Below are 21934 nucleotides of genomic sequence, written 5' to 3' on the forward strand. Positions count from 1 at the left end.
TTCAATTTTGCAAAATTCATAAGAGATTGTTTCTAACATTTTATACATTTTAATAAATGCATTTGTATAAATGCATATAATGAAATATAAATCTCAAAATCCTACATTTTGCATTACTCTAATATTTATAATAGGTTTTCTCTATTGTTGTATACATTTGCGCACAAGATGTGTAATTAATGCACATTATAAACAAAATCACGAAACTATAATTTTGCCATCATTTTGTTTACTATTCAAATATGTATTTATAACAGGTTTTCCCAATGTTATAAATTTTCGCATAAGAATGTGTATCAACGAATATTATGAGAGAATGTGCTAAAATATTATTTAGAATTGCCAAAGCCAATTAGCTGCAAATGACTCATATACAGTTTTGCACGTCAATAATCAAAAACATAAATAATTCACATAAATACACAAATACCGTATATAATTTCAAAATAGGAGTTTCACTAATTAGTAGAATAAACAACGCAATACTTTGTACAAAGAATCAATCCCATATGACTCAAAATATGTATGTTTGTTAGTGGTATTTAATTTTAGTACCGGTTATGATTTAATTGAGATAAGCCGATGGAAGCCTCTCAGAAATATAATATAAAGCACAACAAATGCTACTACACGGGTCGCCCACAGAAACTTTAATCACTTCTAAATTCGTTCCTCTTGGAATCGATGATTTGTCTAGGAAAATAATAAAAGAGCTGCAAGATTGAATCAGGAGTTGTAGATTCAATATCCGCCTCGGACAACCTGATGTCAAGCAGTAGTGACATCGGTTTTCGCTTGAAATATAGATAGCAAATTGTATCCAAATAAAAATAGCCCTTATCCGGCATTGCTGCACTAATAAAAAATTCCAAGAGATAGATACCATTTGGTGGACATATATAAAGCAGCCAATCGCCTTTTTGAGGATTTATAGGAAACGAAATAAATATTTAATTGAAACGAAACTTTCAGGATTTATTGATATATATCTCAACATTCTTTTCAATTTTTTTCATTAAAATATATGTCATAATATGCCGGGTACAAGCATTTTGCCAATGCGCCACGAACGTGCAGGTGTTATTTGGCGAAAAAGATGCAGTCACAATTTCCATTCGAAACAAAAAAATCAAAACAAATTTACATTTTCACTAGTTTAGATTCTAGTTAAAAATAATCCAGTCATTTAAGCTTACATTAGGTAATAATCTCGGAATTCGAGATACCCATCTGTAAGTCTGTAAATACTTGTATATTGACACCCTAAAAGTTGTCTCAAAACCTACATAAACCATATGTAGGTTTTGAGACAACTTTTAGGATGTCAATATGAAGTATTCACAGACTTACAAGGTATCTCGAATTCCGAGGTGAACTTACTATAATGACTGGACTATAAAAATCCAAACAAAAAGTGAGAAATTCACCAATTCTTCGCAACTTACAAATAATGTTTTTTTGATAAAATTTTTACTTTAGGTTGTTTAAAAGTGGGTTCCATCATTACTTTTTTTTAAGATTTTTAGGTTCAAATAGAAGAGAATTTAATACTGAATACAATCAATTTTGTCTCGTTTCGATAAGACGTTCAATTTTTTTGGCACCTTTCCTGCCAATTAGTAGTAAAACTGAAAAAATGAAAAACCGAGAAATCGCTCGTCTAAGTTTTCGTTCCGTTATCTATTTCTTCTGTAACTCCGAAAATAATTGAATTTGTTTCTGAAATTTTAGGGATATATTCTTGGCTAGTTTTTGAAGACATGTTTGCAAAGTCTCTATAGCAGGCTCTTCCCTTCAAACGTAAGAGACAAGTTATAAAATTCTTTAAGTTCTTATTGCTGTTAATATAATTTGCAGAACTAAAAAATTTATTATTGTGTAATCATTTAAGATTTTTTTCTCTAACTACAATCTGATTGCTGAATGTCTCCTGTAGACAAAAAAAAATAAAGTCTACATTATTGATTGTAATTTAAATGGTAATAAAAAAAATCATTCTTCGATTTGTTTGAATAATAATATTTTTTCAATTCCAAAAAAGATTGATTTACAGAATCTGATTAACTCAGCCCTAACAACGCAGTATACGATATGACGCCGCAAAATATTTGTTAGTTCAAATGTAAACAAAATCATATGACTGATTTGCTAATTAATATTAAACATTTAATGATTGCTAAAGTAATTGTTGTTATCGATGTTTGTTAGTAGGTACATGCTTCAAAATTTTATAAAAATTGACAACAATTTTAATTAATAATATTTTATTTTTTTAGTAGCCTGGAATGTAGATGAAACTGAATGGTAGGTAAATGGAAACAATTCTATAAAGTTCTCCGAAAAAATACTAAAATGATTAATATGATTCTAAATAGTTAGAAATATAAAATAGTTAACTTATACAAAAAATAAATAGATTAATTTATATTTGAGGAATAGTGTAAAATTTATCTTTTTGTTTGCTAATTTTTTTCTAACAAAGTTACAAGTAAAACACTTTATAATAATATTAATAAATGCAAAAGTTATAATCGTTATTGCACATTTATCTAATTGATATCAATACACTCAATTGTTGAATTGAATTATATAATAAACTATAATGTATTGAAATTTATTCATAAAATACAATATTGGAAATGGTGAAAAATTTACCATGAAAACATATATATATATATATATATATATATATATATATATATATATATATATATATAAGAACATGGTAATTTCATGGAGAATAATAATTCTATGCATACAATTTTATGATTCACCAGCATTGTAAATATTATATATATATATATATATATAATATGTATTTTATGCTAATTTTTTTATCATATCTAATATCGTATTTCAAAAATATATTTCAGTGCAATATACTGCAATTTAATGATAGTGGGTATCATTATTAATTATATTAATTATATACCTATATATTTGTGTTTTTTGTGATATTTTTGTGCCAATATTAATATTATCTAGATTTAAAGTAATAGTTATGTTTAACATATTATAGTTCAAATAATTGTTTTGTTATCTTCAAATGAAGTATTTATCTAATACTACTGCAAATTCTAGAATGTACTTTATTATATTAAGAGAAATAAGACAATCTTAAAAACAAAACTTAACCAAAATGAATACTTTGAATTGACTTTAATAAAAAAAAATCACCGATGTAGTTGGCAAAAATCCTTCAAATAAAATATCACATAAAAATAATTTAATAATAAAACCATGTATAATTTTTTTTTACTCATTCAAAATCATACAACAGAGTTTTGAGTTATAGGGCTAAATTACACATAATAATAAAAAAATAGTAATCACAGAAAGAAATAAAGAAAAGAAAAAACAATAAATAAATAAATAAATAAAAATAAAAATGAATTACAAATAAAGATAAATAAATAATAAAAAAAACAAGTTGTAGTAATTGCTCCAACAAGGAATTGACTATGGAAAACAATTTTTTGTGTATAATTTCGAAAACACGATGCATACAAAAATAAATTTTAGGAATAGGAAATGATTTTGATTGAAAAAAAATGTTCAAGTATTACAAAAAAAGGTCCTTTGATGATGTCCTAAATATTTGGTGCAAACGCATATATTTTTTTATATGTACATATGAGATTTTCTGTTCGGCGTTGAAATATATTTTAATTATAAACAGCCAATGCGTCGAAATAAAAAAGTATATTTATTTGAAATTGTAAAGTTTATGCAAAAAAAACACGTGAATCGAGAATGAAATTATTCATTCATTATCAATTCACGTGTTTTTCATAACCCAGAAATGTATAATTTTTGGTTGAAAATGTTAGTTCATTTTTTTTATTTCTTCATTGTGTTGGTATACAGAATTTGATTAATTAATAAAATAAATATTTTGTATTTCGTCCTTTGAGATGTGAGGTTCAAAAATTTATTATTGTTCTTTAATTAATTTTATAAACATAATTCATATTGATTTTTATTATTTTTTCATTAACATGTCTCTAATTATAAGTAACAATTTTTATTTGTAACGTTTTCGTTTAGTGTTTAGTGATTGAAAATGTTAGTTCATTTTTAATTTAATTCTTCATTGTGTTGGTATACAGAATTTGATCAATTTGTGTTATTATAATATTGTACTTACTTTTGTATACTTAGTTGAATGATGAGACACATTTTGATCTCGAAACTGTACAACTTTAATAAATATATTTTATTTCGACAAATAGGCTGTTAAATAATGAAATATATATATATATATATATATATATATATATATATATATCTATATATATATACAAATATTTACATATGTTTAAATATGTATATTATGTGTGTGTGATGTGAGAGCGGTACGTGACGATTTCAAAGTGCTACGTTTAATTAACACATTTTTATTCGAATTAGTTTTTATAAAATACAAACAATGACTAATAATTAAAATAATGATTAATACTCAAAGATCTGCTGATTCTAAAATACTCAATGACACATGTTTGATCAAGTGTAATATAATAAATACATCTACGTTCTTGTTATTATGCTAATGTATGTAAGATATGTCATATTTATTTTAGGAATTTGCTTTAGTTTTGTCATTCACAAGTGAAACGATAATTATTCAAATAAACAGTTTTGTGAATTTTCAACAAATTCAATTAGGCTTTAACCTACAAATACTTCATGTACACAAGTCACGTTGTTAAACATAGAAATCTATATTAGAAGCAATTTGAAACACTTGAGGTTAAATTAAATTATGTTTATAAAAAGCATACGGAATCTTAAGTCATTCAATGTTTAACCCAAAAAAATACACGACTAAAGTCACAGATGAATAGCAGCATTGTCATTTTGATACATTTTGATTGCACAATTACAAATGTGCTGTTGCTGAGATCAAAAACTCAGATCATAATTATTAATTTATTCAAATTCAACCGTGATTTCAAATTAATATCGTTCCTGTATCCCGTATGATTTCTGACACAAAACCCTTTGTTTACGACAGGACTGTATCACGAAGTCAAGATGGAGGGCCGATGGAAATCAAATAAGATAAAAAAGATGATAATCCTGAAAGACTCACCTGTATCTAAATCCGACGAGTTATCTTCAATAATTTCTTGCACCATTGTTATCAAATTTTATCACAATAAATTACAAAGGGATAAAATTTTAAGGTTGAAATAAAAATTTTGTTGGAAATTTTCGGCGACAGTTAGAGTTAACCTTTACATTAAACTGTCACTAGATATTGCCAAAATCACAAGCCTGCTGGGGAACACAAATTTGAAAAAACGCCTCAAACGCACAAAACCGAACGGATCACTTAACCATATTTCTCACACGATGTTCAAATTCCGACTGCGCAGCAGAAGGCATTCATACCACCCAGAACATTCACAACGCCAATGCATACAACTCAAAGCCAAATCGTGTTCGCGGACTCTGACGCACGACCAGCGCCGGTAAACGAAAAAAGCGTAGACGCAAAACAACACTCTTATTTAGATAGCATATCTCCGATGTCGTCGTTCAATAATGGCTGACAGCTCTGCACTTCGACTTCTTGACATATAAAAATTATAAGAAACATCCTTAACAATGCAATATCATATATTACTTATAATAATTCAGAATTAAGAACAATCTGATAAAGCGTTATAAGATATTTGAAATAGCTTTTGATCACTCATCTACACCATTGGCTTAGTTCATGACGTACACTAATAATACTTGGAGAGCATTTCCATAAATTAAGTAGTTTTAATTGAAATTCAATACTTTGTAATTCATTGATGATTTTTTTAGACATATATATTTTTTGTACCCTTTTTTGTTTTTGTATATAAAATCATGACATACTTAATCTAACTAGGAGCTAATTTGCACCATACTTTTAAAAATAGATCATGCATTTTCATATAAACAAAAAATCACTTATTTGACAATTAATTTATAAAATTATAATTTTCAGTTTTTTTATCTCACCTTAAACCATTATCTTATTCTTGACAAATATTTCAAAAATTATAAACATTATGCTTCAAAAATAAATATTTTGATGATTATCGTATGAATATAATATATAATAAATAAATAAAAATGAATAAACGAATATGAATAAATACATATTTTTATATAAAAAATACACGTGATAATATAATACCGTATAAAATTAAGCAATTTTGTATAATATTTGTAGTTTAAAGACTCTGTAGTTCAATACAATATGCAATATCATATATTTGAACTTTTTTGTATCAACTGCTACCACAAAATTTATTTAATTCATTTATCAATATTATTTTGCACATTTTCTATATACTTTAGACTTTATTTATGAATTTATGCTTTGTTTATGAATATATACTTTTTTATCTACGGATTCAAATTTAGCAAAGATTTGAACCATCATTTGTTACAAACCAAACCGTTAAAAATTTTTACAACGTTATTATGATTTTAAATTGAAATAATTATTACATTTCATAATAACATATTTGAACAAAAATTCATAAAGATTTTATTAACATTTTTATGTGACAAATTTTTAAAGCTATTTGAGGACCTCTGTTATCAAATGGATAAAGCTGATTATAAAAATAAAACAAACATTTTTTTAAATTTTTGAACTAAGTGATGTAGTAAATTATATAAACAATGGTTTATAAAGTGTAATTTCAACAAATTTTATAAAAATTATGAAAATTTGACAATCAATTATCGCATTAATTTTCTTATTCTTTGTACTTGGTTGATATATATTAAAAAAATTATTATTATTATTATTTATAGTATAATATATGAGATATATTATATATATGAATGTGTTGTATTTGTATAAATAAATAAGTTTTGTATATTATTACGTTCTAAAATGTTGTGCTTTAAATATTTTCTTTCTCTATAATCGCACTACCGACTCTACCCTCTACCGGTCCGCGAATAACTTTCTATGCGTTTGACAGAAATGCAATTACAATAAAATTGAGTAATAAAAATAAAGCAAAACATTCGGTGATTCTTATATAATCATATTGACAATATTTGTTTATGTGTGAATTTGAACACGTCAAGTTCTGACTTCCAACGGACGATTGAATATAAGTATTTGTCGTGTTTCTCGATGATTCTTGAAGAAAAAGACGAAAGAACATTCGAATGTTAAGTTTGAATTAAAGTGATGGTTCTTGTGGACAATGGTCAAAACATATCCGTAAAATGGCAGTGCGTAATATTTTGCTATGTATGCAAAATAAAATGCAATGGCGTCAGATCGCAAATGGCGTGAGGTTGTTAGACAAGTGAAGTAGAGAAAATTAATATACAGTTCCAAATGACTAAAAACATATGGCGATCTCATTACATTTTCTCAATATTGTGTTCATAACAGGATCTGTATTTTTTTCCAGTGAAGGTTAGTTTTTTTTACAACTATTTATTATTTACATAGAGAACATTAACCTTATATTTGTTACTTATTGTATTTATTAACTGTGTTATTTGTGGTAGAGTAGATTTTGTGTTTGAATATTTCTAGATAATATAGTGGTTCTAAGAAATTGAAAGAATGCTTTTAGGTTTTGTAATATGCGATAAGAGAAGCTGTCAAATCGCGATTATGTAGCATATTATACAATACACACTGGAGTGCATTCACACAATTCGTATTAATGACTATTATTTAATAACAGATAGAGAAGTAATCACATATAGAGATTAATACATACATATATATATATATATATATATATATTATATTTTTTATAATTTTAATGTTGAAAATATGTGAACCAAAATCTTCAGGGCAATACATCAAATGAAAATGGAAGAATTTTATATAATCTTTATAAGGCAGAAAACAGAATACAAAATAACTAACCTATAAATCAATAGAATGGATGAAATTAATTGAAGCTAATCTAGAAAACTTGTAACATTCTGAAAAAACATTTTAACTAGAGTAACTCTATTAACTAGAATACATACTCACCATTTGTTCATTATAGTTACTTTACAATACAAATGTCAGTCCTTTCACATTTGTTTTGTGTTAAAGACATTTAATCTGGAGTAACTCTAATAATTAACTAATAATATATTCACAATTAGTTAAGTAGAGTTACTCCAGATTGAATGTAAGTCCTTTCACAATGATGCATGTTCATTTTCTACAAAAAGACGTCTAAACTGGAGCAACTTCAATAACTAATTAGTAATATACTCACAATTTGTTTAATAGAGTCACTTCAGATTAAATGAAAGTCCTTTTATGATGTTGTATATTTTTTGTGTTAAAGACATTTTTTAAAAAAAGACATTTAGACTGGTGTAACTTTAGCAATTAGCTAGTAATATATTCACAATTAGTTAAGTAGAGTTGCTCCTCTTCGAAGGTAAGTCCTTTCACGATGTTACATGTTTCTTATATTAAAGACATTTTTTTATAGAAGTATATTTAATCTGGGGTAACTCTAATAACTAATTAGTGATATATTTACAATTAGTTAAGTAGAGCTACTTCAGATTTTGTAAAAAGACATTTAATTTGGAGTAACTCTAACAATTAACTAGTAATATACCATATTCACAATTAGTTAAATAGAGTTACTCCAGATTAAATGAAAGTTCTTTTACGATGTTGTATATTTTTTGTGTTAAAGACATTTTTTATTAAAAGACATTTAAACTGGTGTAACTTTAGTAATTAGCTAGTAATATATTCACAATTAGTTAAGTAGAGTTACTCCAGTTTGAAGGTAAGTCCTTTCACGATGTTACATGTTTCTTATATTAAAGACATTTTTTTATAGAAGGATATTTAATCTGGAGTAACTTTAGTAATTAGCTATAGTAATATATTTACAATTAGTTAAGTAGAGTTACTCCTGTTAGAAGGTAAGTCTTTTCACGATGATACATGTTTCTTATATGAAAGACATTTTTTTTATAAAAGTATATTGAATCTGGAGTAACTCTAATAATATAGTGATATATTCATTTAAAATGTAGTAGCTCTATAACTATTAACATACTTACAACTAGTTCATTTAAGTTACTCCAATTTAAATGTAAGACTTTTAATTACTTTTTTTAGTTCTATTGATTTATATTTTGGTTATTCTGCATTGTTTTTTTTGTTTTCAATTTGTGGTTCACTGAAGATGATATAGGATCAATATTAAATTTTTATTTGATGTATTGACTTTTGGGTAGGATTTATATATTTATGAGTCCAAATTTTGAGGGCAATACATACGAATTTTATGTTTTTATCTTTTTAACAAGAAATAAATTTAAATTAATCCAATGAAGATGGCAGGATATTATGTCGAAACGTATGGAAGTAATAAAGATTATGAAAGATTCTTAAATATTTATTTGATGGAAAATGCATCGAATTTTCCTGAAGATTTAGACTCACATATTTCAACATCAAAAATATTATAAAAAGCATGATAATATTTATATACAATTCATCATCAATGTTTTTAAAAATCCTTTACATGTAGTATCATCAGTTATATTTTCACTTTTGTGTGCAAAATAATCTTATTTGTTTAAAAATAGTTGTGTTGCTTTACTTATATAATTTTCTTATCTTTATCTTAATTTTGTTGACTGTTTAAAATTATATATATATATCCTTGATTTCTACGCAGTTTTACGTACTTATTAGTAAACACTTTTACTGGTTTCACTTTTATGTAATGTTTACTCTGCGTTATTTTTATATTTCAGTAAAGTCGACCAGTTTCTGACGCGCATACAATTAAGAAATTCCATAAATATTTTCAAAATATTGATTCATATTAATTTGTTTATACGATATCAGCCGAAATCACAATTCATCTAACGTAATCGAATTTTTGTAATGGACTTTGTTCTCTAGTGACTATTTTTGCCATTTTATAATACGACGAGGTTTTGTTTCCATTTCAATAATTTTTCTCAGAGTTTAATAATTGCTGACTGCATTAATCGGTGGATAGAGTATAAAATAACACATCAGCAAATTATGCAATTCTAACAAGAAAATATTAATGTTGAATATCAAATCATTTATCATTTTCATGTAGAGTTTTAATTTTATAGATACTAATTGAAATAGAAGGGTCCAATAAATAAAATTTTAATAATAGTCCAAATTGTAATAAAAGTGAAGATATCTAGTCCAAATGGGAATAATAGACTATGATGATTTTAGTACTTAATGGTGGTTTTAATTGGAATAATACAAATGATAAAATTTATACGGACGAGATATTCCTATATGTTTCCAATATAATTTAGTAAAATCAGTCAATCAATCTTCTGAGTTTGATATTTTTATAGAGCTTGATTTCCAATACTATATTGGAATCATTTAGATCACTATTCTGATCTGGTACTTTGTTGGCTCAAGGGGGCGTCCATTAATCACGTGAGGTTTTTAGGGGGAGGGGGGTTTTTGATAAAAAATCACGAAATATCACGTGGGGGATGGAGGGGTATAGTAAGATATTACGTATATTTATTTTTTAACTGATTTTTTTGTAAAAACATTTTCAACAAAAAATTACTTTATTCAAAAATTTTACAGTTTTTTCACATAACTAAAAATACACATGATGTTTGGTGGGGGCGCGGGGATAATTTTGAATATCACAATGTATCACCAAGGGGAAGGGGTGGGTCCAAAAATCCTTAAAAACTCGCTCACGTGATTAATGGACGCCCCCCAATCAAAGTGTACATTTCATCTTTAAAAAATTTAATTTTGTACAAAAATTATTCAAAATACCTGTTGGTCTCTATATCCGTAAAAGTTTTCGAATATTCTTTTACATTTCACTAAGTTTTGCCTAAACATTATTATTAAAATATATTAAAATTGCAATAAAAATATCAGTGTGAAAATAAATTTTGTAAGTGGTCCCAGCTTCTTTGTAACAGTACATAAAACGCGTCTTATGCAAGAAAGGATATTATACGGTTAATAACAATATGTTTCAAAGTGCAGGGACCGGCATAAAGAGGCGTATTATGCGAGAAATCTTATTATGCATAATGGTCTTATCGGAGGGTGGAACGATTATTAATTAAATATTGTAAATAAAAATACACTACTCTCTATTTTTGGGTTAAATTTATTTTCAAATGTATCGAGACCATGATTTGTCTCATCAGAATATTAACACACTCCATAATTGGAAAATATGTTTAATTATGGATGGTATATCAATTTACTCTAAAAACTTTCTGCTACTAATATGCAAACATAAATCTTATAACGTGGAGAGCTTTTCCATAAATTTTCTTTCTTTTAATTCGATTGTGATTTGAAACGCTTGTATTAAAATTTCAAATTATTTTAGTTTGATAATTAAGTGTATTTAATTAAAAATCAATACTTCACATTTGATTGATGATTTCATTAGACATCAATATTTTTTGTACACTTTTATAAAATCATGACACACTTAATTTAAATTGTAGCTAATTTGCTCCACTTCGACTACTATTCATTAGACACATTTTATAATTTCTTCCATCTAATTTATTACTTTTCATATTTGTTGATCTTATGTTTATTAAACCATTTTCCAGGGTTTAATTATTTTACAATAAGTAATTTAATAATGTGTTAATATGTATATATTTTTTATTGTTAATTTTTTAAGATTAGGCAAGACAATTCACGGTCTAAAAACGCTATATATATATATATATATATATATATATATATATATATATATATATATATTAGGGTGGTACTCAATATGGTCATTTTCGAATTTTCTTGCTTTCAGGGGCTCAAATTCTTCCAAATTGCTAGAAAAAATCCTCTATAAATTTTAGCTCTTAATATTGTCTCTTAGATAGTGTGCAATTCAATCAAAGTTTTGTATGGAAATACCATGAGAAAATTTTCAAAAATTTTAAAAATGTTTTTTAGATATAACTTAGCCAACAAATGAATGAGTTTTATTCAAAATTTGACGCTCTACAAAACAAATTATAAAAAACCTGTTTTGCAGAGCGTCGAATTTTCAATAAAACATTACACGAATTGTCACTTTTAATTCATTTGTCTCTAAGTTATACCTATAAAATTTTTTTTATAATTTTCAAAATTTTTTCCATGCTATTTCCATACGAAGTTTGATTGAATTGCGCAATATCTAAAATTTAATATTAAGAGTTAAAACTTTTATATATTTTTTTTATCAATTTGGAAGCATTTAAGCTCCTGGGAGCAATAAAATTCGAAAATGTCCATATTAAGGATTACCCTTATATATATATATATATATATATATATATATATATATATATATATATTACACATGCATGTATCATTACTATTGTACCGCAAATAGTTTAATGTTTTGCAATCATCTATTGTCTGTGCAGAAATAGTACAGAAATGCGCAAAGCACAAGCTATATAACGTTGTACCAGGTCAGTTATTTACATGGCCTGTGTTTGTGAACAACAAATAGTATTTAATTTTCTCTGTAGAATACTTTATAATAATGACATACTCGAATGCATCTGTTTGCAGAATCATAATCCAATGACGTTGGTTAGTTTTTAGAGATGAATTTTAATGCGCAGCTCGAATAGAGAGGCTCGAATAATAAATGGTGTTGTGATTGGTATTAAGATATATATTTTTTTGTTTGAACAGCAACCAGAAATTACCTAGTGTTTGACCTTTCTGTATATGATGGAATTTTTATTAGATTTTTAATCTAATCCTGATGAGATATATACTGCAGCAAAGTTCCAGAAAGGCTATTTTCACTTGTTATTATATTTTAGACTTAAAATCTGATATTCTTACTGCGTGATATCAGTCTGGCTCATGTGAAAAAGAAACAGGAACCAGTGGTTGCTAGACTTTGTTTTTAATTAAGTTATTCAAATTCTGTAGGGAAAACATAGATTGTAGTAAGATATGATAATGAATGTATAGTTTCATTTTTTAGTACATTATGTTTTTCATTTGTTTTTTTTTTGTGAATGTTTTTTTTTTGAAATTGTACGATAGTAAAAAGACGTAAAACGACTAAATATGAATGGGGTGTACATTATAAATTCATAGTAAACAATATATATTTCATACATTATATCATATCCCAGAGCGGGGCAGAAAGGTCCAATTTGACTTTGGGCAATTATATTATGAAAACGAAACCAATTATATCACAACAATTAACATGTATCAAATAAATAACTATAACTCCCAGATAATTCATCTTTGTAGAAATTTGTGTTTTGGCTGTTTGTCAAAAAATTGTCACCTGATCTTTTTTACTCCATAGGCGGGGTAAAATGGGACGGCCAGAAGGCAAACAGATCCAATGTTTTATTTTTAATTTTTAAGGGATTTTTCGAAATAATAGATACAATATTCAACCAATGTAAAGTACAAGTTTCATGGATACATTTTTTACAGAGATAACACTGTATATAACCTAGATCTGGTATTTTGCTAGAAATATTCATGAGAAGGGTTGGGATTTAATTTACCTCTTGAAAAATTGCTTTTTCTAAATTAAATTACTGTTCTTACTGTTTACACCTTTTCTGAACTATTGAATCTTACTTAAAATTGAAAATACTTCTTATAAAATAATTAAATAACGTATACTAAAAAATTATATTGAGGTCTCGTAAACTAAACAACAGTGCTCACCACCAACAAATTTAAAAACGAAAGAAAATACTTTCATTAAGGATTTTCAAACATTGCCATTTATAATAATTAAGGTGATGGCTGGTTTTAAACATTTTTCCTTCTACTTTCAAATATTGTTGTTGACAAATTTCTAACTTTACTTGTCTTTGAGATATCTGGACTTTTTACTCGCTGACCTTTAAACCCCATTTTACCCAATTTTTTTGAAAAATTGTATCATTAAAATTATCCAAGTATTTGCTCCTTTCTCTACTGTGTAAGCGAATTCCAGATTTTTCATAAGAACGTTTTGAATTTTTTTATCATTTATAAGTTCTTAATTTTCTCTTTGAAATCTTTAATTTGCTTAGAAGTTTATCTCTGATCTACATTTTGATTCAATTTATTATTTTCAAAGATGTTTCTATTGTGTTTGTCATTGAGAGTTAAGTTTACCTAAAAATAGTCTTATATTGTTGATGCTTACAACTTTGACATTTTCTACTAATTTAATCATGATTTAATATGGTGTGTATCTCAATAATAATTTACATTTTTAGAATAAATTTATATGTGTGGTTTAGACAAACATGTTACATGATGTTGTAAAGTTGTTTTAATTCGCGGAGGTTCCTTATGAATTGCAATATTAGTAGTCGTTTTTTTTTGAATATCTAGAACGTGACTAAAAACTTGCAAATATTTTACGTATTATTTCAATAATAAATGTATACACTTTGTATTGAAAATCTGTGAACGTATTTATCAACTTCATATGTTTATCCAACTTATTTGCGCAGTGAATTTATCACTGCGCAATTAAAACCTTCAATACGAAATTTCCAGTTTTCATTTGCGCTATTAAAATAGTGTTAATTAATGAGGAATTCAATAGTATTTTAAGAACGCTATTAGTTTACTATAAATAAATACTATTAATGGTATTTTAGTATTCATTTCATTTGTTAGAGTAGATTAATAAATAATATCGGTTATAGGCTAAAGTAAAAAGTTCTTTTTATCCATTGTGTTTTTTCATTCGGGAATTTATTTCTATTTTTAGAACATATTGAAAATACTTTACGGCATTAATTGCTAGAGTACATTATCTGTTTGGATTCGCACAAATATAATATTTTGGATTTCTAGATGATGTTTTCATGATTATAGATTAAATATTTTGAAACATCCGAAGCATATATCTTGAAGACAGGAAATAATAACGAAGAAAAATTGAAAAATATTATTGCATTTACAGTGCACATTATCTGTTTGGATATACGCAAAAAATAATGTTTTGGATTGCTCGATAATGTTTGTATGATTATAGATATAATATTTTGAAACATCTGAAGCATAATTTTTGACAACAGAAAATAATAACGAAGAAAATTAAAAAATATTTACAGTCTTGTTTAAAAGTTTAGTAATTCATTATTTTGATTTCAATAAAAAACTGGATGACGTATTTCGACAATCAATCAAATATTGTTATAAAATCTCAGCTTCGCGATATCAAAGCCAAATCATAAACATAAAACGAAAAGACCATACATTAAATCTGAGGTCAGCACGAAATCAATTATTCATGTCAATATTGTAACTCATTTATCCATGCCAGCTAAAACATAACAAAAAAATGATCTTAAAATCGTTCTTTATGAGCGCTGGTTGAAAATATAGATCTAAATATATTTACAAGTGAAAATAGCCGCTCCCCCGCATTGCTGCTTTAAATTAAAAATATATCATCAATATTAGAGAAATTCTAATAATAAAAATATGTAGGCCAACCGTTGGGTTGCTTTGTAAAAAGCGACGTTGTTAAGGAAGTTTCATCATATTACTAATGAACTAGTTAAGTCTTGGTTGCTTCAAAAAAAAATAATAATAATTGCAGGATTATTATAAAACACCCTGACTATTCGGAGTGTGGACCATTTTCATATAACATATTCATATGTAAATAAATATTCCTAGATGTTTGAATTATAAGTATTTATTATTCTTCTAATTTTATTCTTTCAGTTCATGCAGAGGTAGTCTCGCAATCACAGTCTTCGGACTGGAATTTTGCGAGGCTCTCATTTTTTGTGGAACCGCAAAGTCACGTTGTTCCTACTGAAACAGAGTCCATCAAACTAAAATGTCAAGGTGGGTTTTCTTTGTTGGAGAAATCTGATTAAAACACAGTTTATTTAACAAATCTCTACAATTACTAGGTTTTTCAAGAGGTACCGATGAGGGAATGAGACAAGTGCCCGGCGATGCCAACAGTGGACTCAACGAGCCACGTACATCAGCCAGCGTTTCTGCAGGCGCACGGAGGACAATTTTCAGCAGCCCCAACTCTGACCTGAACATCAATGATAGGACAAATGGGCAACCTAAACGCAAACACGCAAATGCGTGGAAGAACAAGAAACGAAACAGGAAAACCAGACACGTTGGTACTATCGCCAATCCATTACAAGAACTCACCTACAGCTGGTACAAAGACGGCGTTTTGTTGTCCAGTACAAGTGACGAGCTGGTGGTTCGATTTGGAAATGGTATAGAAAATGTTTATGGAGATTATCGCTGCGTCGCCAGCAAGAAGAACGCTTCAATTGCCTCTACCGTTTCCCGCCTGCTGAAACCAGGTTAGTATTTTCTACAGATTAAAGCATTTGACAAAAATCAGTTTTTTATTGGAACGATTTTTTATAGTTTTAAATCGTCCGGTTGTGAGTTCTTCTGCACCAGATGGAGCATTTATCGGGAGCAATATTTTGCTTTTATGTGATGTACAGTCTATACCAAAACCACATATAACATGGGACAAAGATGGTACACCAATTACGCTTAATAATAGGTTTGTAACAATAATTTATAATAAATTATTCACTTTATCGTTATTTCTAATGTTTACATTTATATGCAGGATATTTTTACTGCCAACAGGCTCTCTAATTATAAACAATATTAAATTAGAAGACATAGGTCTCTATAGGTAATTATAAAATCAATTTATCAATTAACTAATGATTTTGCCCTATTAAATTTATAATTTTCATTTCAGTTGTAGTACCACAAATAATATATTAAGACTAACACAGCATAGTGTTAATTATACATTAGATATTCAAAAAGACTTACCGTATACTGAAAATTACAATTCTACAAATACTGGCTTGAATGTGTTCTGGTCGCATCTTAATTCACATAATGTGAGTGTAGATGAAAATGCTGATATTGATTTACCGTGCGCTATTTCTGCCCAAAATGTTGTTTGGACTTACACTTCAAGCAGCGGGTATTTTCAGCTTCTTGAAAATAAACTTGATTTGAGACTGTCTGGTATTAAAGTAGACCAAGCTGGAATATATGAGTGCACTGATAAGAATAATAGCAATCATAAAAGGGTATGTCTCAAATTATATTATTTATAAATATTTTTTTATAATTGATGATGAAATTTTTAGAGATATGTATTGCAAGTTTATACGCGACCACATTTTATAACAAAACCAGTTGATAGTTATACATTATCACCAAAAATTGTTCGATTTAATTGCTCTGCTGAAGGATATCCCGAACCAAAAATAACATGGTACAAAGATGGAGTTCCTTTATATATCAATGGTCGAGTTAAAATAAAAGCTAACACTTTGGTTATCAGTGACAGTCAAGCTTATGATGCAGGTAGTTACATACATAATAATTATTAATGACAAAAATTAACAAATGATTAAAATCATTTTTTTTAGGAATCTATCAATGTATTGCAAATAATTCAGTGGGAGAAGTTAGTGCATCTGCTATTCTTCAATTTAACAATAACAAAATCCATTCCGCACCGAAGGGTGTTAGATGTTTTCCTTTAAATGACACAGCGATAGTTGTGGAATGGGATAAAACTGCAGATGATATTTTTACATTGCATTATGTTAAATCAGGTATGCACATGAATAGTAGTAAAGTACATATATGGTTTCAGCTTATATAATAATTGGTGTTTATTTTTAGCTGGAGGAACAGAGGAACAAAAATTTACAGAACATCATCACACATATGAAGTGACTAATTTGCAACCGTTTATTTCGTATGATTTTTATGTCAAAAGGTATCATAAGGAAGAAGGCAAGATTTCACCTAGTGAACAATCAAGGATTGTTAAATGCACTCCACAAGGATGTAAGTAGCAATAAATTTTATATTACTTTTTTGATAATTTGAAATATATCTAGTATTATTATATTTCTTTCTTTTTTAGTGTTTGTAACTGCACATACAGAAAACATTAGTGATATCATTGTACGGTGGTCTGTTCCAGAAGTTTCCAAAAGTTCAAAGATTCAAAAATTTCTGTTACAATGGCGTCTAAATAATAAACCAAATAATATTACAGAAATTTTTTTAAATGGAAATATAACAAAATATCACATTCATGGTAAACTAAATTTGACTTAAATCTCAATATATAATTGTGTCTCAATTATTTAGACTTAATATTTTTATAGACGTGAAAGATTCAACAAGATTTGAAGTGCGTGTTCTGGCTTCATACAATGATATTTTTCAAGATCAAGATTTAGATAACATTGATTGGTTTCAAATCACTACTAAAACAAGAATTCAGCAAAATCATTTTAAAATGTCTCCAGAGGATTTTCCAAATATTTATATCGTTTTTCCACCTGACACATTTCAAGTACAAAGTCTCAATAATAAATTTGTTAACATTTCTTGGGAATGCGATGACACAAAAGATACAATTTATCAAGTATGTTATACCGCACAGGATTCTATGTCGTGGCCAGACAAATGTGTTAATAGGTATGAGAAATTGAAATATTTGAAATTGAAATATTAAAATATGATATAAATTTTGATTATTTTTATAGATCTGAAGCATGGATTGTTATAAATGATTTATTAGTTCAATACAGTTACGAGTTTTCCATAATGAAATATACAGACAATTTATTAGACCTCAAGAAAATTTCTGGAACATTACACATTCATAAAGGTTTGTTGTGGTATTTAGGTTTTAATATAGTTTTATATAAATTTATTTTAATTATTTACTACAGCTTATGGGGAAATTCAAAATTTGTCGGCCTATTGGTTATATAATACAACTACTGCACTAGTAAGTTGGTTGCAGCCGATGTATTTTACAGTGATACAACAATATAAATTACGATATTGCTCTGGACCCAGTTTTCTGCAATGTCGCTTTCAATCACACTCAGTTGGAACTTACAGTTCTAAGGTAGTAGAATAAATACTATTTTTTTTTTTTTGAGAGTGTTTTTTGATTACTGATTTATATAATTTTAGATTGAAAATTTGGATGTTACAAATTCAGTTCTTATCACAATGTATGTTGAGATGCAAGATGGAAAAGGGAAACCAATATCATACAAGCTTTTACCTTTACACATTGTACCGCCTGTGGAACCGAATCCTATGTTGGGTAATAAAATAAATTTAATGGCTATATTATAAAGACAGCAAAGACGAAATGCAATAGTAACTGTAATGGACAAAATACTGTAATATATTGATAAATAAGTGATATTAAATCCTTGGTCAATTCACATTCTACAAGTTCAAATTCAAGTTGACCAAGTGCCGTTTTAAGTGTATAATTGTTAAATCTCCCAAATTTTTACAGGTATAATTTTAGGCGTTACCATATCAGTGTTCTTCGTTCTTCTGTGCACATTTTTGGTGTTATGCGGCAGTAGAAAAAACGCGCACACCAGGCGAGCATTCTGCTGGAAAGAATCCAGGCAGCGTTGTTGGAAGAACGATAGATCAGCTTATGCAACAGCAGGCACTGGAAGGGAGGATGATCATGGACATAACAATGCGCAGCGATTTGATTCTCGTAATTTGCGACGCGATTGCACAGAATCGCTGCTGTTACGATCTGAGCCCAATCAGAATATTGAGCTGCAAAATTGGAAACAAATGCCAAACACTAAAACAGCAGCATCTGCTGCAATTAACAACGTCAGCGCACCTACTGCAGCATTAGATCAAGTACTATAATGCATAATTTGAAAAGAATTATGAAATCCAATTTCTTGGTGTATTTATTGGTTTATATTTTCAGGAAAGCCCACATAATATCAGCACGCGGCCGTTGCTCGATGAGATAATATCAGCACTTCAACAATCCGAGGACGAAATGGATATGAATCAATATCTCAAGACATACACGAAACAATCGGAAAATGCTCAGTTATTGCTGAAGAACTGCCGCAACAGCTATGGTCTCGACCGTCCTGATTCGATCAATGGTTTGACGACTGGAATGCAGGTAAAGATCAATCAGAATGATATTAAAAAATCTCAATACATTGATGAAAAGGATGATCCGCACAAAGAACAATCGTTCAAGTCGCGTATCAAAGAAATACTCATAGGGAATAATGATAATAATACATCGAACGTGAAACTGCTTGTGAATGGTCGGAACAGTTGTAGCGTATTTCCTGATAATCATAATTATCTGATAAACAATATCAATGGGAGTGATATTATGCTAAAGTTAGATACGTTAAATCAGAATAATAAAAGATCTAAAAGCACGTCGCCTACAGCAGGTACAAACTGAAGATGGTGTCACCTAAACATTCTTGTTGACAATAAGTTAATGTAGGTATAATACTTAATTACTCGTAAATTTTTTATTGTTTAACATATTTTCAAATATCATTAGAAGTACTCATTAATGAACAAAATACAGTGGTACCCCGACATACGAGTTTAATTCATTACGTAACTGCTTATTGCTCATATTTTTCAATAATTTTATGCCTCAACTCAAGAGACCTGGCCCTATTTTTTAGAACTATGTTTCAGAAGTACGTAATATTTTGTAAATGTATTAAAGTAAAAAATGAGAACTCGACATTTACAATAATTCTACAATGACTATTAATGTATAGTCAAAATTTTAAATGTTGAAATAATCCTCTAATTATTTGTGTTAGTCTAGTCATTATAGTGAGTTTACTTCGGAATTCGAAATACCCAGCTGTAAGCCTGTAAATACTTGTATATTGATACCCTACCATATGTAGGTTTTGAGACAACTTTAGCATGTCAATATACAAGTATTTACAGACTTACAGATGGCTATCTCGAATTTCGAGATTCTTACCTAATATAAGCTTGAATGACTGGACTATGTATGTAAATTGTTACTACACAGTTAATATAAATATATATATATTTGAAATGACCAACAATAAATTAATTTACTATCATAAAACAGACAAAATATTTCTATGGTAGGAAAATCTTTGTTACAACGAACGAAATTTTTCTTATTTTCATTTTGTAATTTTTCCAGAAAATTCTTACTCGCTCAAAGCTCCCATTACGAATTTCGCTCGTATCTCGAAACACTCGCATGTTAGCTCGCTCGTAAGTTGAGGCACCACTGTACATTAATACCCTCATGGCATCAAATGAAATGTACCAATATGCATTCGAAGTACAGTAATATCTTGTTTTTCTGTACCAACTCAGACAAAAGATGAAATAACAAGATTTGAAAATTGTGTAATTTCGTATTTGCGTAAGTTATAATATTACTTGTACATGCTTTGCTTGATTATTATTTTTTATAGAATTGTTCTCTGCCACGTTTCAATCAAATTCAAAGAATAACTTCATAAATAACACTCATAAATATTTGATAATGATTTCTAACAAGATTTTATCAGTGACTATAGTTCATAAAAACTATATATTAAATAAAAAGAGATTTTCAAATATTAATTAAAACGCGTGTCATAATATATGGCATGTAAAAGATCATAAAAGACTGATTAAAGCATTAAAAACTTAGCATATTTAAGATTGTTTAACACGTATCTAAGAATCCGTGTTATTTTCTCAACATCGATGGTTCAGTAACATTGAACATCTTTACTCAAAACTTACATTAACTTAATAATGGATCATCATTTAATAACATATGGAACAGCAAAGTTGTAAATACTGTTTACAAGTAATTTTTACAGGAACCTAGTAAATTTGTAAATACTGTTTTATAAATATGTGTATTGAAGATATAGGCACATAGGAATATATTGTTATTGAATAAAATTCCAAATAGTAAAATGCATAGATATAGACCATAAAGATGTTATGAAATACTTTTTATTATCGGTGTTGTATTTCCAGACTGGAAATTACAAATAGAATACTATTGCATTAATTGATCAATTAATGAACACTTTAGATTAAATATGA

General features: G+C 27.7%; 2 protein-coding genes across 2 annotated transcripts in view; one reads left to right on the forward strand and one right to left on the reverse strand.

Annotated features, from left to right (window-relative positions):
- Positions 1-5424, reverse strand: part of LOC113377551 (MAP kinase-interacting serine/threonine-protein kinase 1) — a 407140-nt gene extending 401716 nt beyond the window's left edge. The window contains exon 1 of the mRNA XM_026617909.1: positions 5093-5424. Coding sequence (XP_026473694.1) covers positions 5093-5138 — 46 coding nt within the window. The 5' untranslated portion in view covers positions 5139-5424. The remainder of the gene's footprint in view (positions 1-5092) is intronic.
- A 1871-nt stretch (positions 5425-7295) lies between these two features.
- LOC113376312 (neogenin-like) lies at positions 7296-20285 on the forward strand. Its single transcript, XM_026616217.1, has 16 exons — positions 7296-7426; positions 15704-15829; positions 15898-16317; positions 16385-16529; positions 16599-16667; positions 16737-17079; positions 17140-17359; positions 17425-17613; positions 17684-17851; positions 17931-18107; positions 18178-18493; positions 18562-18686; positions 18751-18932; positions 19001-19136; positions 19338-19708; positions 19782-20285. Exons 1-16 carry the CDS (start codon positions 7360-7362, stop codon positions 20283-20285), a joined length of 3558 nt encoding a protein of 1185 aa, XP_026472002.1. The 5' UTR covers positions 7296-7359.
- Positions 20286-21934: the final 1649 nt, after the last annotated feature.

The sequence above is a fragment of the Ctenocephalides felis genome, unplaced genomic scaffold, assembly GCF_003426905.1.
Source record: "Ctenocephalides felis isolate EL2017-DRISC unplaced genomic scaffold, ASM342690v1 CF-g0.4_SCAFFOLD_01886, whole genome shotgun sequence".
NCBI lineage: Eukaryota > Metazoa > Arthropoda > Insecta > Siphonaptera > Pulicidae > Ctenocephalides > Ctenocephalides felis.

Excerpts from the sequence above, each read along its gene's own strand:
- LOC113376312 (XM_026616217.1), top strand. The coding sequence starts at position 7,360 with ATGGCGATCTCATTACATTTTCTCAATATTGTGTTCATAACAGGATCT. Across the intron at positions 16,668-16,736 it reads GAAGACATAGGTCTCTATAG|TTGTAGTACCACAAATAATA; the intron begins GTAATTATAAAA and ends TTTTCATTTCAG. Across the intron at positions 19,709-19,781 it reads CTACTGCAGCATTAGATCAA|GAAAGCCCACATAATATCAG; the intron begins GTACTATAATGC and ends TTATATTTTCAG.